Source organism: Pan paniscus, chromosome 18 (genome assembly GCF_029289425.2).
Source record: "Pan paniscus chromosome 18, NHGRI_mPanPan1-v2.0_pri, whole genome shotgun sequence".
NCBI lineage: Eukaryota > Metazoa > Chordata > Mammalia > Primates > Hominidae > Pan > Pan paniscus.
The window spans coordinates 76,481,522-76,497,951 of NC_073267.2; the positions used below are offsets into that span (position 1 = coordinate 76,481,522).

Sequence of the window (16,430 nt, forward strand, 5' to 3'; positions counted from 1 at the left end):
TAATCCTACATATTCGGGAGGCTGAGACACAAGAATCACTTGAACCCAGGAAGCGGAGGTTGCAGTGAGCCAAGATCGCACTACTGCACTCCAGTCTGGGTGACAGAGCGAGAGTCTGTCTCAAAAAATAAATAAATAAATACTACCGGTTTCGGCCAGGCATGGTGGCTCATGCCCGTAATCCCAGCACTTTTGGATGCCGAGGTGGGCCTCCTGAACTTGAGCCCAGGACTTTGACGCTAGCCTAGGCAGCTTGGAGAAATGCCATCTCCACAAAAAAAAAATTCAAAAATTGGCTGGATGTGGTGGCACGTACCTGTAGTCTCAGTTACTCAGTAGGCTGAGGCGGGCAGATCACTTGAGCCTGGGAGGTCAGAGCTGCAGTGAGTCGTGATTGTTCCACTACACTCCAGCCTGGGCAATACAGCAAGACCCTGTCTCAAAAAAAAAGTTTCCTATACTGATATAAAACTTAAAAAAAATTTTACAGATTGATGTTATAAACTGGGTGCCTTCGTGTGACAGAAATGTATTGCTTACAGTTCTGTAGGCTTAGAAGTCCAGGATCAAGGTGCCAGCAGATTTGCTGTCTGGCAAGGACTTGTTCTCTGGTTAATAGATGGCAGCCTCTCATTGTGTGCTCCCCTGGAGGAAAGGGAAAACAAGCTCCGTCTGGCCTCTTTTGTAAGGACACTAATCCCCTTCACCTCCTGAAGTCCCCACCTCTTGACACCATCACATTGGGGATTAGGTTTCACCATACAAATTTTTGAGGCAATACAAACATTTAAACCATAGCACTTAGAGCTCCCAGATTTCAGCCACCAAGGTCACCAACTATTGAAAATGTAAAAGTTCCTATACTCCCCTTTTGTCCCACTAAATGTCATCTATCATTGACATTTAAAACAAGCCACCTTTACAGGCCAGGTGCGGTGGTTCATGCCTGTAATCCCAGCACTTTGGGAGGCCAAGCCAGGTGGATCACCTGAGGTCAGGATTTCGAGACCAGCCTGGCCAACACGGTGAAACCCTGTCTTTACTAAACACAAAAATTAGCCAAGCGTGGTGGCACATCCCTGTAATCCCAGCTACTTGGGAGGCTGAGCCAGGAGAATTGCTTGAACCCTGGAGGCGGAGGTTGTAGTAAGCTGAGATTGTGCCACTATACTCCAGCCTGGGTGACAGAGCAAGACTCAATCTAAAAACAAAAACAAAAACAAACAAACAAACAAACAAAAACAAGCCACCTCCTCGCCTATCTGTGTCCTGCAGAGGTGACTCAACCCATTTTTGTAAGAAGCAAGACTGGGCTTGTCCACAGGCCCCTGAGCCTGGGCCGCCTGCACAGTTGCTAGGAAAGCCAAGCCGCTTCCTCAGTGGCCCGTCTCCTGAAGGTTGCTCTTCTTCTCAGTGGTTCTACAAACACTGTAAGGCCCCTACTCACAGGATCGTAGCACACTTGTGAAGATGTTTACCTGTGGGGTGTGCCCTGGAAGTGGGATTGAGGGTCCAAATGTCCAGGCATATCTAAGAAAAGAGATTCCTGTTCCCTGGCTCCCAGGAGCCTCTCCACCCAGGGAGATGTTCTCTGGCCTTTCAGAATTCCCCTGCCAACCTCTCAGCCCCCTGAGCATCCCCAAACTCACCATGTGTGTCCACATGATTATTTTCCTACTTACCTCATTGCTGTCCCTAAACTTTTCTCCTTCCTGGCTTCGCAAAAATCTTTCTCATATTTTATCTCAGTGTGCAAAGGTGGCCAATTGTGATCAATCGGCCTCTTGGTTTCACCAAAGTATATTCTCTCTGTCATTAAGAGGCTGTATTCTAGTCCCATAGACCCTAATAATCCCCTTATACCCCTACCTCTGACCAACTTGCCTCTCAGGTCACCGGATTTCCAGGGGGAAAGTCTCCTTTCTTTCCATCCAAGGCCTTTAAGCCCAACTACAGCTTTTTGAAGTTTGGAGTGAAAGACCAGGACACCCACTTTGCCCATTTGGGCCACCAGGTGGCAGACAAGGATAATGTTAAACCTGGGCTGACTTGAACTTGAGAGAGCAGGGAGACTTTCCTTTCAATAAACACTGGTGCATAATGTTTCCACTACATTCTGAAAGCATTTATTGAACACCGGCTGCATGCCCGTCTCTGTATGTTTTTCAGTTCTGCAGAGGTACAATATACTTTCCCAATATACATTCCCAGGATTACTGTTTAGACTTAATAGTTATTTTTTAACAGCTTTATAGTGAAATAACTTACCATTAAATTTACCTCCCCCCACCCTTTTTTTTTTTTTTTTTTTTTGAGGCAAGATCTCGTTCTGTCACCTAGGCTGGAATGCAGTGGCACAATCACAGCTCACTGCAGCGTCCACCTCCTGGGCTCAAGCCATCCCCCACCTCAGCCTCCCAAGTAGCCAGGACCACAGGCACATGCCACCATGGCTGGAGAACTTAAATTTTTTTATTTTTTATTTTTGGTAGAGGCGAAGTCTCACTAGGTTACCCAGCTGGTCTCCAACTCCTAGGATCAAGTGATCTTTCCATCTAGGCCTCCCAAATTGGTAGGATTACAGGCAGATGTGAACCGCTGTGCTTGGCCTAAACTCACCCATTTTCAGTGTGCAGTTTGATCACTTTGAGTAAATGTATAAGACATGCAAACACCACCACATGGAGTTTTACAATATTTCTATCACTCCAAAATTCCCTCAAGCCCTTTTGCAGTCAATCGTCCTGATCCATGCTCCTAAGCAACCATCAAATTGCTTTCTGTTGCTATAGTTTGCGTTTTCTAGAATATGAATGAAATAATACAAATTATAAATAAATATGATAGTACTAATTATATAAATGAAATAACTTGCGATTGGCTTCTGTCAATTGTGTTTTTGAAATTCAACCAGTAGTTCTTTTCTTTTATCGTGGAGTGGTATTCCATGAATAAATATACCCCCTTTCTTTTTCTTTAGAGACAGGGTCTTGCTATGTTGCTCAGGCTGGTCTTGAACTCCTGGGCTTAAACAATCCTCCCACCTCAGCCTCCCAAAGTGCCAGGATTGTAGAAGTGAGCCGGTGTGCCTCGGCAATATACGCAATTTTATTAATTCATCAGTGTAGGGGTGGCCTGCCCCTCCACACCTGTGGGTATATTTCATCAGGTGGGATGAGAGACTGAGAAAAGAAATAAGACACAGAGACAAAGTATAGAGAAAGAAAAGTGGGCCCAGGAGACCGGCGCTCAGCATACGGAGGACCTGCACCGGCACCGGTCTCTGAGTTCCCTCACTTTTTATTGATTATTATTTTCACCATCTCAGCAAGAGGAATGCGGCAGAAGAGCAGGGTGATAGTGGGGAGAAGTTCAGCAAGAAAACATGTGAGCAAAAGAATCTGTGTCATAATTAAGTTCAAGGGGAGGTACTATGTCTGGATGTGCACGTAGGCCAGATTTATGTTTCTCTCCGCCCAAACATCTCAGTGGAGTAAAACATAACAAGGCAACATTGCTGCCAACAGTCTCGCCTCCCGCCACAGGGCGTTTTTTTTCCTATCTCAGAATTGAACAAATATACAATCGGGTTTTATACCGAGACATTCCGTTCCCAGGGGCAGGCAGGAGACAGTGGCCTTTCTCTATCTCAACTGCAAGAGGCCTTCCTCTTTTACTAATCCTCCTCAGCACAGACCCCTTATGGGTGTCGGGCTGGGGGACGGTCAGGACTTTCTCATCCCACGAGGCTGTATTTCAGACTATCACACGGGGAGAAACCTTGGACAATACCCGGCTTTCCAAGGCAGAGGTCCCTGCGGCTTTTCGCAGTGCGTTGTGCCCCTGGTTTATTGAGACTAGAGAATGGCGATGACTTTTACCAAGCATACTGCTTGTAAACATTTTGTTAACAAGGCATGTCCTGCACAGCCCTAGATCCCTTAAACCTTGATTCCATACAACACATGTTTTTGTGAGCTCAAGGTTGGGGCAAAGAGGTTGGGGCAAATTGGCTGGGGCAAAGTTACAGATTAACAGCATCTCAGGGCAAAGCAATTGTTCAGGGTACAGGTCAAAATGAAATTTCTTATATCTTCCCTTTCTACACAGACACAGTAACAGTCTGATCTCTCTTTCTTTTCCCTACAATCAGTGGGTGCACATTTGAGTGACTTCCATTTTTGGGGTATTTTTATAAAGCTGCTGTGAACATTTTCAGACAAACCTTTCATTTCTTTGGGGTAGATAGCGGAGAGTGGACACTCACCATATAATGCCATTCTGGGTCATATGGCAAGGGTGTGTTTCACTTTTAAAGAAAACGCCCCTTATTTAAAGATCTACACTAGGCTGGGCGCAGTGGCTCACGCCTGTAATCCTAGCACTTTGGGAGGCCGAGGCAGGTGGATCACCTGAAGTCAGGAGTTTGAGACCAGCCTGGCCAACATGGTAAAACCCCATCTCTACTAAAAATACAAAGATTAGCCGGGCATGGTGGCGCATGCCTGTAATCCCAGCTTCTTCAGAGGCTGAGGCACAGGAATTGCCTGAACCTAGGAGGCACAGGTTGCAATGAGCTGAGATTGCACCACTGCACTCCAACCTGGGCGACAGAGCAAGACTCTCAAAATACATAAATAAATAAATATCTACACTACACAACAAATACATAGATTTTGTGTGTGTGTGTGACGGAGTCTTGCTCTGTCACCTAGGCTGATTTAAAAAAAAAAATAAAATGCCAAACTGTTTTCCAAAATGACTATATGATTTTTGCAACCCTACCAGCCATCTGTGAGGGTTCCAGATGCTTTCTATCTTCACTAAAACTTGGTCTTACGGGCCTTAAATCTGATTTTTTCAGGTTTTTGTTTTTGTTTTTTTTAGAGTCAGGGTCTGTCAGCAAGGCTAGGGTGCAGTGGCATGATCATAGCTCGCTGTAAACTTGAACTCCCAGGCTCAAGGAATCCTCCCACTTCAGCCTCCTCAGTAGCTAGCAAAACAAGCATTTTTAAAAATTCTGTAGCCAGGCGTGGTGGTTCATGCCTGTAATCCCAGCACTTTGGGAGGCTGAGGCAGGCAGATCACGAGGTCAAGAGATCGAGACCATCCTGGCCAACATGGTGAAACCCTGTCTCTACTAAAAATACAAAAATTAGCTGGGCGTGGTGTTGTGCACCTGTAGTCCCAGCTACTCTGGAGGCTGAGGCAGGAGAATTGCTTGAACCCACGAGGTGCAGGTTGCAGTGAGCTGTGATTGCACAACTGCAATCCAGCCTGGCAACAGAGCGAGACTCTGACTCAAAAAAAAAAAAAAAAAGAAAAAAAATTGTAGAGATAGGATCTCATTATGTTGCCCAGGCTAATCTCAAAATTCTGGGCTCAAGCTATCCTCTTGCCTGAGCCTCCCAAATTGCTAGGATTACAGGTGTGAGCCATCACACCTGACCCTGATTTTTTTTAATGCATGTTTAGTGGCACCTCATTGCAATTGGTTCCTTGGACTTTTAGCCTCTGCTTTTGACTGTCTCTCTGTGTCTCTATCTCTCTACATTTACTATATATGTAACATTTCCTCACGCACAGAGAAATGTGCTCCCGAGATGACTCTTCTTTTCCTTTCACTTCTTTTTCTTGAGACAGAGTCTCCCTTTATTACTCAGGCTGGAGTGCAGTGGCACGATCATGGTTCACTGCAGCCTTGACTTCCTGGGCTCAGGCAATCCTCCCACCTCAGCCTCCTGAGTAGCTGCAACTAAAGGCATGCAACACCAGCCTAGCGAATTAAAAAAAAAAAAAAATCTGTAGAGATAGGGTCTCGCTATGTTACCCAGGCTGGTCTCGAACTCCTGAGCTCAAGTGATCCTTCTGCCTCAGCCTCCCAAAGTGCTGGGATTACAGGTGTGAGCCACCATGCCTGGCCTTCATTTCACATTTTTATGATTCCCTCAGTCATCATCGATGCCAAGACCTCTGAACCATAGCACAGTAAATGGTGGAATCCATGGGCATGTTCCCCCCAGTAGTCATGGACAGCAGCCCAGGGATTTGGAAGAAGTTGACCTGTTAATGTAAAGGAGCTTTGTCACTGGACTCTGAGCTGGGAGGAGCTGGGGACCTCTTAGCACCCACAACCCAGGTATTAATTAGGGCATGAGAATTAAGGGCAGAGTTAGCATCTACCAAGGCAGGAGGCTGGGAGGATGGCTGGGGCCACAGTGAGTTGGATGGGAGACGTTGAATCAACAACAGGCCGTGCTGTTGGGTGGAGGTCGAGAGCAACTTCTAGTGGAGACTGGAAGGAGAGAAAATGGAGACAGCAAAGGTGGACAACTAGCTTTCGTAGACATAAGAACAGAAGGGCCAGGCGTGGTGGCTCACGCCTGTAATCCTGGCACTTTGGGAGGTGGAGGGAGGAGGATTGCTTGAGCCCAGGAGTTCGAGACCAGCCTGGACAACATAGGGAGATCCCATCTCTACAAAAAATACAAAAAGTAAAAAAAAAACCAGGCATGATGGCACGCATGCACCTGTAGTCGCAGCTACTTGGGAGGCCAAGGTGGGAGGATCACTTAAACCCAGGAGATCGAGGCTGCAGTGAGCCAAGATCATGCCACTATACTCTACCCTGGGTGACAGAGTGAGACCTCGTCTCCAAAAAAACAAAAAAGAAGAAGAAGAAAGAAAGAGAGCAAGGAAGGAAGGAAGTGGGGGGGAGGGAAAGAAAGCAAGAAAGAAAGAAGAAAGAGAGAAAGAAAAGAAAGAGAGATAAAGAAAAGAGAGGAAATAAAAAGAGAGAAAGAAAAGAAATAGAAAGAAAGAAAAGAAAGAAAGAAAGAAAAAGAAAGAGAGAAAGAAAGAAAGGAAGGAAGGAAGGAAGGAAGGGGAAAAAACAGAAGAATGGAGCAATAGCTAGAGGGCAAAGTGGGTCAAGGCAGGCTTTGATGGTGGCATTTACACAGAAGCTGTGTTTGCAGCTGATGGGAGGGATGCTGCTACCAAAGAGACAGCCCTGAGGACGTGGGAGGGGACCAGGGTCTAGTGTCCATGGGTAGGTTCCAGAGCTGGGACTAGAGCAAGACAAGCAAGTGTAAAATTTAGAAGGCATTCATTCTCAGGTGCTGACCCTCTACTGGTATGACCCCGGGGGTGAGTGACTCTTTAACTTTTATGCCCTGGGCGCCTTGCTGGCCTGTCTCACCCTAGTCCTGGCCCTGGTAGGCCCATCCACAATGCTAGGAGGGAGGGCAGACCTAGCTGCAGGGAGTTGGGAAACGTGGCCTTGGGAGCAGATGGAGAGCTCTCCTCACAGCATCTGTACCTGAAAATGGAAGGTAAGATTGCGGGCGGAAAAGAGATCCAGGTGCCTTGATGTGAGTGTTGAAGGTGGAAAGCATGCCAGAGCCAGGTGCTAAAATCTTCAGCAAATGATCAAGGGGGTGTGGCTGGGGGGTGGCAGGGCTGTGATGGCAACAAGAAGAGGAAGGTGGAATAGGGAAGGACAAAGTCTGGAGGCAGCTCTGGAAAGGAGACCCCACCCCAGGTTGCCGGGGAAGATTCAGGAAGCTGCAATGGTTTTTTATGAATTTCTTTTTAGAGACAGAGTCTTGCTATGTTGCCCAAGCTGGCCTCAAGCTCCTGGGCTGAAGCAATCCTCCTGCCTCAGCCTCCTGAGTAGCTGGGACTACAGACTTGTGCCACAATGCCCAGCTGGCACTAGTTATTTTTGGCAGAAGGGAAGTTTCATCCTAAAGCCTGTCTCTTCAGCTCTGGGTGCCAGCTGGAGCCCCGGAAGAGGATCTGGCATCGTGTTTAGGCACAACCCTCACTCTGTCTTTCACTGGGCCAGCAAATATCTATCCATCCTCCCACCGCCTACTCCCAGCCAGCCATGTTCCTGACACTGAGACCCAGAAGCGAGTCCTGCCCTCCCTTGGGGTGGGAGCCTCCTAAGCCAGCAGAGAGACAGATGCCCTGCAGATCCCCGCCCCGGTCAAGAGCAGGCTTCCATCAGTTCTGGTTCCCAGCCTCTCCTCTCCTCAGGCTTCCATGAGTTCTGGTTCCAAGCCCCTCCCCTCCTCTCCCCTCCCCTCCCTCCCTCCCTCCCTCTCTCTCTTTCTTTCTTTCTCTCTCTATTTTTCTTTTTTCTCTCTTTTTGTTTCTTTCTCTTTTTCTTTCTGTCTCTTTTTCTTTCTCTCTCTCCTTTCTCTCTCTCCTTCTTTCTCTCTCTCCTTTCTTTCTTCTCTCTCTTTCTCTTTCTTTGTCTTTCTCTATAGCCTAGCCTAGAGTGCAGTGGCATTATCACAGCTCACTGCAGTCTCGACAGCCTGGGCTCAACTGATCCTCTCACCTCAGCCTCCCAAGTAGCTGGGACCACAGGCATGCACCATCACACCTGGCTAATTTTTTTATTTTTTCTAGAGACGTGTCTCCCTGTGTTGCCCAGGCTGGTCTCAAACTCCTGGGCTCAAGCGATCTTCCTGCCCCATCCTCCTAAAGCACTGGGATTACAGGTATGAGCCACCACACCCAGTCCCAAGCCTCATGTTTTCACACACACACTCACACACACATGCAAACATGTACCCTCACTTCAATGCTATGAGGTGGGTCCTATTATCATCACTGTTTTATTTTCTTTCACATTTTAACATGAGATTTGGAAGGGACAAAACATCCAAACCATATCAAGCCCTCACCTCAGGCTGGGTTGCCCACTCGGAGTGGCACCCCAGGGTCACTGGCCACCACTTCCTAGGGTCAGTGATGTGGTCACCTTGGGATGAACACACAGGATTTCATGGAGATCACCAAGTCAGGAGAGCTGGAATTTGAAAACAGTGGGACGGGGAGGGCTGTCATATCAACCAGGCCTCTGCAGGGCACTCATCTAGCCCTGCCTCTGGCTCAGCCTGAGCATGGGGCTGGCCACCAGCTAGGTGGCGCTGTCCTTGGAGGTTCTATATCACAGCCCTTTAGAGATCGGTGGTGCTGAAGGGCAGGGATCTTATTCCACCTTCTGAAGCTTCTGTCGAACCAGTTGTAAGGAGAATGGAGAGAGCAGTGAGAGTGGAGTCCGGGGTCCTGGTCGGGGTGGTCTGTCTGCTCCTGGCATGCCCTGCCACAGCCACTGGTAAGACACACCTGCTGGGCCTGCAGAGGGGCTTGGTGTGGAGGAGTCAAGAGTGAGACAGGGACAGGGAGCAGTGGGCAGACCGCTCAGGAAACAGTCCTGTTTGGAGGCAGACCAGGGGTTGTGCATTCTCTCTGGGCAGGCGCTCTGCTCTTGCTATATTTGTTTCGTTGTTTTTGTTGTTGTTGTTGTTTGAGACAGAGTTTTGCTCTTGTTACCCAGGCTGGAGTGCAATGGCGCGATCTCGGCTCACTGCAACCTCCGCCTCCTGGATTCAAGCGATTCTCCTGCCTCAGCCTCCTGAGTAGCTGGGATTACAGGCACCTGTCACCATGGCCGGCTAATTTTTGTATTTTTAGCAGAGATGGGGTTTCACCATGTGGGCCAGGCTGGTCTCAAACTCCTGACCTCAGGTGACCCACCTGCCTCGGCCTCCCAAAGTGCTGGGATTACAGGCATGAGCCACCGCACCTGGCCTGTCTTTATGTCTTAAGGGGGCCTGAGATTTGTTTTAATGAAGTATAGTAAGACAAGCAGATATGCAAATGACTATCATGAGGGAAGGAGTTTGCTCATAGTTCCCTGTGAACAGGAAGCAGGCCATGCCACATAGGGCCACAGAGGGAAGCACCAGGTGGCATCAGCCAGGAGACAGAGGGAGCAGGGGGAAAATGTGGGCAAGCCCCTTTGACACGGTTGCCACGGGAAGGAATAGGCAAGGCAGGCTAAAGAGGTTTACGATTGGCAGCAGGCTCTGGGGAAAGGGGCTGTCCCCAGCCAGCTTCCTGGTACCTGGTTCTGTGGTGATTATGGCTGGTGGATGGCAGCCAGGAGCTGAGAGCTGTATAAAGGAGGTGGTTGGGTATGGCTCTGGACTGGTTTGCCTTTGCTCCCTAGAGAGTTGCCTGCCAATTCCAACTCCCCAGAGAGCTGCCTCCTATCTCTAGGAATTGTCTAGCCTGGGAGAGGCAGTCCTCCAGTCTTAGTCTGTTTGTGTTGTTGTAAAAGAATACAGGAAGCTGGGTAATTCACAAAGAAAAGAAGTTTAGTTAGGCCACAGTTCTGCAGGCCGTACAAGAAACATGGTGCCAGCTGGGCATGATGGCTCACACCTGTCATCCCAGCACCTGGGGAGGCTGAGGTGAAAGGATTGCTTGAGCCCAGGAGTTTGAGACCAGCCTGGGCAACATAATGAGACCCCGTCTCTACTTTTTAAAAAATAATTCAGGGCTGGGCATGATGGCTCATGCCTGTAATGCCAGCACTTTGGGAGCCCCAGGTGGATGGATTACTTGAGGTCAGGAGTTCGAGACCAGCCTGGCCAACATGATGAAACCCCGTCTCTACTAAAAATACAAAAATTAGCCAGGCGTTGTGGTGCACACCTGTAATCCCAGCTACTTGGGAGGCTGAGGCCCTGGAGTCGCTTGAACCCGGGAGTCAGAGGTTGCAGTGAGCCAAGATCGTGCCACTGCACTCCAGCTTGGTCAACAGAGCTAGACCCTGTCTCAAACACAAAAAATAAAAACAAAGAAATGGGCAAGTGGCTGGCCCCAAGGCTCAAGGCCCTAGGGGCAGGCCCGGTCTGGCCTGGAGTGGAGTGGTAGTGACTCTCAGGCAGGCAGGGAGGAGGAAGTTGGGCGTCAACCTAAGACCAGGCTCACCGGCTTGCTGGGAAGGTTACCAAGATGCTGTGTGGTAAGTACTGAGAACAGCCTGAGGGTTTGTCTTTCACTCCTTCCCCTCATGGGGGCTGCAAACTCACCCCGTGGCCTTTCTGTCCTTCCCTCAGAGCCCGAAGTTGATCAGCCTGAAGTAGACACCACCCTGGGTCGTGTGCGAGGCCAGCAGGTGGGCGTGAAGGGCACAGACCGCCTTGTGAATGTCTTTCTGGGCATTCCATTTGCGCAGCCGCCACTGGGGCCTGACCGGTTCTCAGCCCCACGCCCAGCACAGCCCTGGGAGGGTGTGCGGGATGCCAGCACTGCGCCCCCAATGTGAGTAGTGCTGGTGGAGGCGGGCAAACAGGCAGGTTGCGGGAGAATCCTGCTGCTGGGGCTTGTGGGGCTGAACAGCTGGACCTCAGGCCCACCCTTGGCCACAGGTGCCTACAAGACGTGGAGAGCATGAACAACAGCAGATTTGTCCTCAACGGAAAACAGCAGATCTTCTCCGTTTCAGAGGACTGCCTGGTCCTCAACATCTATAGCCCAGCTGAGGTCCCCGCAGGGTCCGGTAGGCCGGTAGGCACCCCAGAGGGCCCTGTCCACCTGATCCAGCTCCACTATGCCCACCTGTCCCCTCCCCGTCCCTGTTTCCAAAGCACCCTAGCGGTCCTGAGACTGCCTGGGCTGGCAGGTGGGCAGCTAAGGTCTCAGGAGCTTGGGGGTCAGTGCCCCATGGCTACCTCTGCAGGTCATGGTATGGGTCCATGGAGGCACTCTGATAACTGGCGCTGCCACCTCCTACGATGGATCAGCCCTGGCTGCCTATGGGGATGTGGTCGTGGTTACAGTCCAGTACCGCCTTGGGGTCCTTGGCTTCTTCAGGTGAGACGACAGGCATGGCCAGAGCACTGCCTGCACCGGGGAGAGGCCAGCTCACCAGAGCAACTGGGGATCTAGGCTGGGGTCCGGAACCTGAAGGGAGGGCCCCTTACCCATGATGTCTGAGGCAGAGAAGGGCACCCCCCAAGCCTCCACCCTGGGAGAGGGGTCCAGCCAAAGCCAGAATTATACAGTGAACTTGGTCCCTTGGGCAGAGGGCATTGATTCCTGGGCTGAAGCCCAGGTTCCAGCAGGATATGGGACAAAGAGCAACAGGCTCTGGAGATGCCAACCACGGCTCCCAGACAGGCCAGACCTGGGGAGCAGAGAAGGGTCTGGCATCCTGGTGGCTAATTCAAAGCAAACCTGCAGAGGCTGGCGAGGAGCCAGGCTGAACTAACCGTTGCCCCAACACTGCCCCCAGCACTGGAGATGAGCATGCACCTGGCAACCAGGGCTTCCTAGATGTGGTAGCTGCTTTGCGCTGGGTGCAAGGAAACATCACCCCCTTCGGGGGTGACCTCAACTGTGTCACTGTCTTTGGTGGATCTGCCGGTGGGAGCATCATCTCTGGCCTGGTAAGTCACTATAGGGGGCTAGTGATGGTGGCCAGGAGGGCTCCGGTGGTCTCAGAACTCCCAGCTCCTCTGCCCTCCTCTGACAGCCACCTACTCTCTCCAATGCACCCAGGTCCTGTCCCCAGTGGCTGCAGGGCTGTTCCACAGAGCCATCACACAGAGTGGGGTCATCACCACCCCAGGGATCATCGACTCTCACCCTTGGCCCCTAGCTCAGGTCTGTATTTCCTTCCCTCTCTTACTCTATGTGTGCCTCCCATACCCCACTCTGTGCTGGCCCTGGGGTCTCAGAGTAGCGGGGGTTGCTGGCAGGGAGCTCCCTGTTAGCAAAGAGGAGCCCAATAAGACGAAGGAGCATCAGAGGAAACAACTGCTGCATTCCAGCATGTTGGCACTCAGGGAGGGCTTCCTGAAGGAAGCCACCCTGAAGCATATCATCGTTGGCCCTTTCTCCAGGGTGGGGTCTTCAGGAGCACCCCTCTCTGCCCCAGGCAGCATGGTGGAGGGGGTCTCCATTGCCAGCCACCTGCTGCCTGAGAGCTCTCCATTCAGGCTCCAGATCCCCACCCTAGATCCTCATTGTAAGGCCTTGTGAAGAAAATCCAGGGGAAGCCACAGTGGGAACTGCATCTGCAAAGGCTGCAGGTGTGGGAGAGAGTGACAGGTCCTGCAGCAGCAAGCTCGCAGGTTAGGGAACAGGGCAGGAAGTGAAGGTGCTGGAGAAGTGGGGGCCATGCCTGGGAATCTGGACTTTCTCCAGAGGGCAGGAAGAAGTTGGGCAATGACAAGGTTGAGCTACCTGGAGTAGAAGGTGGGTTGGAGGCAGCCGTCCTGAAGATCAAGACACCAGTGAAATGACCAGGGCAGAGTCCAGGAGAAAGAGACAGGATGGAATAGGCATAGAGCCATCGGGGGGAGAGGGGGCAAATGTGAGCAGGATTTGGAAGACTGGGTCAGTTCCCTCACCTGGCCCCAGATGGCAGCCAAGGCAGTGTGGGCTGGGCATTTTAACCACTGTGTACAAGATGATTCTGGAACCTCTGCGTGGGCATGTTGACTCTTGTATGGACAACAGCATCCACCTCTCAACCTCCCCATCCCATCCTCTCCCCATGGCCAGGAGAGATTTTCTCGACCACAGACTTGAGGTCATTCCCTGTCTCTCCTGTGTCCAAAGAAAAACACATCTCAAGGCTGAGGTTGGCGGATCACAAAGTCAGGAGATCAAGGTGATCCTGGCTAACATGGTGAAACCCCATCTCTACTAAAAATACAAAAAATTAGCCAGGCGTGGTGGCAGGTGCCTGTAGTCCCAGCTACTCAGGAGGCTGAGGCAGGAGAATGGCGTGAACCCGGGACGCAGAGCTTGCAGTGAGCCAAGATCATGCCACTGCACTCCAGCCTGGGCGACAGAGCGAGAGTCTGTCTCAAAAAAATAATAATAAAAGATAATGACACTATTCTTAGAGGGCAATGAGGACTCAGTGCCCCCATTCCCCCAGATAATAAAATTATGGTATAATAGGGGACGCAAGGGGGCCCTTGGGACCACCCAAGCTGACGGGCAGGGCAGGCTTCTCAGGAGTGGTGGCAAGTCTGTGACCAGTCTCAAGGCCGATCTGTGACATCACATCCAGCTGTCCTACAGATGCACCCTCTCTGTGGGAGGCAGAAGGCTGCAAGGTGGGGCTGAGTGGCTGAGAGGGAGGCATGACTCTTTCATTTGTCCCCAGAAAATCGCAAACACCTTGGCCTGCAGCTCCAGCTCCCCGGCTGAGATGGTGCAGTGCCTTCGGCAGAAGGAAGGAGAAGAGCTGGTCCTCAGCAAGAAGCTGGTATGGCCACCCTTTTGGGGATGGTGCCGGGCAATGGCACAGAAGGGGTTCTATCCATCCCCTGCAGGAGCAGAGGGGCAGTCTACCCCCAGGTGGGGCTGGGGACAGCAGCTCATGAGGGGAAGGGGCTGAGGGCTTGGAGACAGAAATGGAGGGCCATCTCCATCCCCACAGCAGGCCTGTCTTCTAGGAAAGAAACTGGACACATCTGTTGCCCTGATCTCCTGGTTCCCCCGACCCCCTTAACCCTGGTGATCTTCATCCCTTCACTTTCCCTCCAGGCTCAGACACTCAGGCCTGCAGCTCAGTGGCTGCTGGGGTCCTAGCCTTTGAGGTTTGGCCCTAACTTGGGAGCCTCCTGCATTGCTTTCTCCTGCAGAAAAATACTATCTATCCTCTCACCGTTGATGGCACTGTCTTCCCCAAAAGCCCCAAGGAACTCCTGAAGGAGAAGCCCTTCCACTCTGTGCCCTTCCTCATGGGTGTCAACAACCATGAGTTCAGCTGGCTCATCCCCAGGGTGAGTTGCTCCCGCCCCTGTGCCCTTCAAGGCCCTGCCCCAGCCAGTACCTCCCACCCCAGCATCAACACTACAGCCTTGTGAACGGAGCACTCCCGTTACTCCCATTTGATAAGTGAGAAAGCAGAGGCCCAGAAAGGTTTGAGGGACTTGCCCAAGGTCACCCAGCTTTGTTTTGTTGTGTTGTTGTTCTGCTTTTTTTTTCTTTTTGTTTGTTTGTTTGTTTGTTTTTGAGACAGAGTCTCGCTCTGTCACCCAGGCTGGAGTGTAGTGGTGCGATCTCAGCTCACTTCAACCTCCACCTCCTGGGTTCAAGAGTTTCTCCTGCCTCAGCCTCCCAAGCAGCTGGGATTACAGGCACATGCCACCACACCCAGCTTTCACCACGTTGGCCAGGCTGGTCTCGAGCTCCTGACCTCAAGTAATCCATCTGCTTTGGCCTTCCGAAGTGTTGGGATTACAGGCGTGGGCCACTTCAATAAAGCAAATGTTTTCTTTTGGGGAACCAGGCTTTTGCACAAACTGGCCTTCTGGGCAGTGCTGATCTGGGCAGCATATTCCTGCCTTGGCGTCTGGTTTATACATCAGGCTCTATGAGACTGGTTAGTGTGACTCTGTGCCAGAGCAATTGACTAAAACTCTCAGGTTTTAGATATCAAGCCACCGGGGACTTCATGAGCCAAGTCCCTTCCAGTCCTTTCCAGGTGCATAGAACTTCCCACAAGAGTGTCAGCACTGTGCTTTCATCCCAAGCATCTTGTTTCTGTCGTTCTTATTCTTCTACCCATCTTCACAGCAATCATTTTCTTCACTTTTCTTTTTTTTTTTCGTCTTGGCCCATTGCACACCCTAAGACAAAGCAATCCATTTTTGTTGTTGTTGCTGTTTGTGTGTTTGTTTGTTTTTTGAGACAGAGTCTCGATCCATCATCCAGGCTGCAGTGCAGCAGCGCCATCATGACTCTCTACTGCCTCAACCTCTAAGGCCCGAGCAATCCTCCCAGCTTCCTGAGTAGCTGGGGCCTCAGGTCTGTGCCACCATACTCTGCTAACTTTTTTTTTTCTTCCGTGTATAGTCAGGTCTCCCTCTGTTGCCCAAGCTGGTCTAGAGCACCTGGCCTCAAGCAATCCTCTTGCCTCGACCTCCCACAGTGCTGGGATTACAGGCATGAGCCACAGCACCCAGCCAACAACCACTTTTAATGGCTGCAAATCTTCCACAAATGGAGCGTCTCGTTACATTGTTCTTTCATCTTGGCATTTGGGCATCTTCTAGTTTTTTTGTTTGTTTGTTTGTTTTGTTTTTGAGATGGAGTTTTGCTCTTGTTGCCCAGGCTGGAGTGCAATGGCGCGATCTTAGCTCACCAACTGCAACCTCTGCCTCCCAGGTTCAAGCGATTCTCCTGCCTCAGCCTCCTGAGTAGCTGGGATTACAGGCATCTGCCACCATGCCTGGCTAATTTTTGTATTTTTTTTAGTAGAGATGGGGTTTCTCCATGTTGGACAGGCTGATCTGGAACTCCTGAACTCAGGTGATCCACCAGCCTTGGCCTCCCAAAATGCTGGGATTACAGGCATGAGGCTGCACCCGGCCCTGGCAACTTCTAGTTTTTACCACTGAGGCTAATAGCGCAGTGAATGTCTTCATGTCCATGGCTTTTGTCCTCTGACTTAGCCCTTTGGAATCAATCCCCTCATATTGGTCCCTTGGTATGTGAGAGAGAGGCTCATGCAATCTTGACATTCAAAGACAAAGCTTAAGCCGGGTGCGGTGGCTCATGCCTATAATCCCAGCACTTTGGGAGGCTGAGGTGAGTGG

At 50.8% G+C, this 16,430-nt stretch overlaps 1 protein-coding gene across 11 annotated transcripts in view; it reads left to right on the top strand.

Annotated features, from left to right (window-relative positions):
- Positions 1 to 16,430, top strand: part of CES3 (carboxylesterase 3) — a 50,819-nt gene that overhangs the window by 4,910 nt on the left and 29,479 nt on the right. For 2 of the 11 annotated variants that reach the window (XR_008621469.2, XM_055100304.2), the window contains exons 1-8: positions 8,584 to 9,133; positions 10,926 to 11,130; positions 11,238 to 11,376; positions 11,549 to 11,682; positions 12,104 to 12,257; positions 12,370 to 12,474; positions 13,991 to 14,092; positions 14,472 to 14,612. Coding sequence is in view for 9 of the 11 variants with exons in the window: in XM_055100304.2 (XP_054956279.2) it covers positions 9,052 to 9,133; positions 10,926 to 11,130; positions 11,238 to 11,376; positions 11,549 to 11,682; positions 12,104 to 12,257; positions 12,370 to 12,474; positions 13,991 to 14,092; positions 14,472 to 14,612 (1,062 nt within the window). In the remaining 2 variants the exon portion in view is untranslated. Of the gene's footprint in view, positions 1 to 8,421; positions 8,514 to 8,583; positions 9,134 to 10,414; positions 10,832 to 10,925; positions 11,131 to 11,237; positions 11,377 to 11,548; positions 11,683 to 12,103; positions 12,258 to 12,369; positions 12,475 to 13,990; positions 14,093 to 14,471; positions 14,613 to 16,430 lie in introns of those variants that run through there. The other 9 variants (XR_010110274.1, XM_034940384.3, XM_055100306.2 and 6 more) reach the window with 8 other exon arrangements.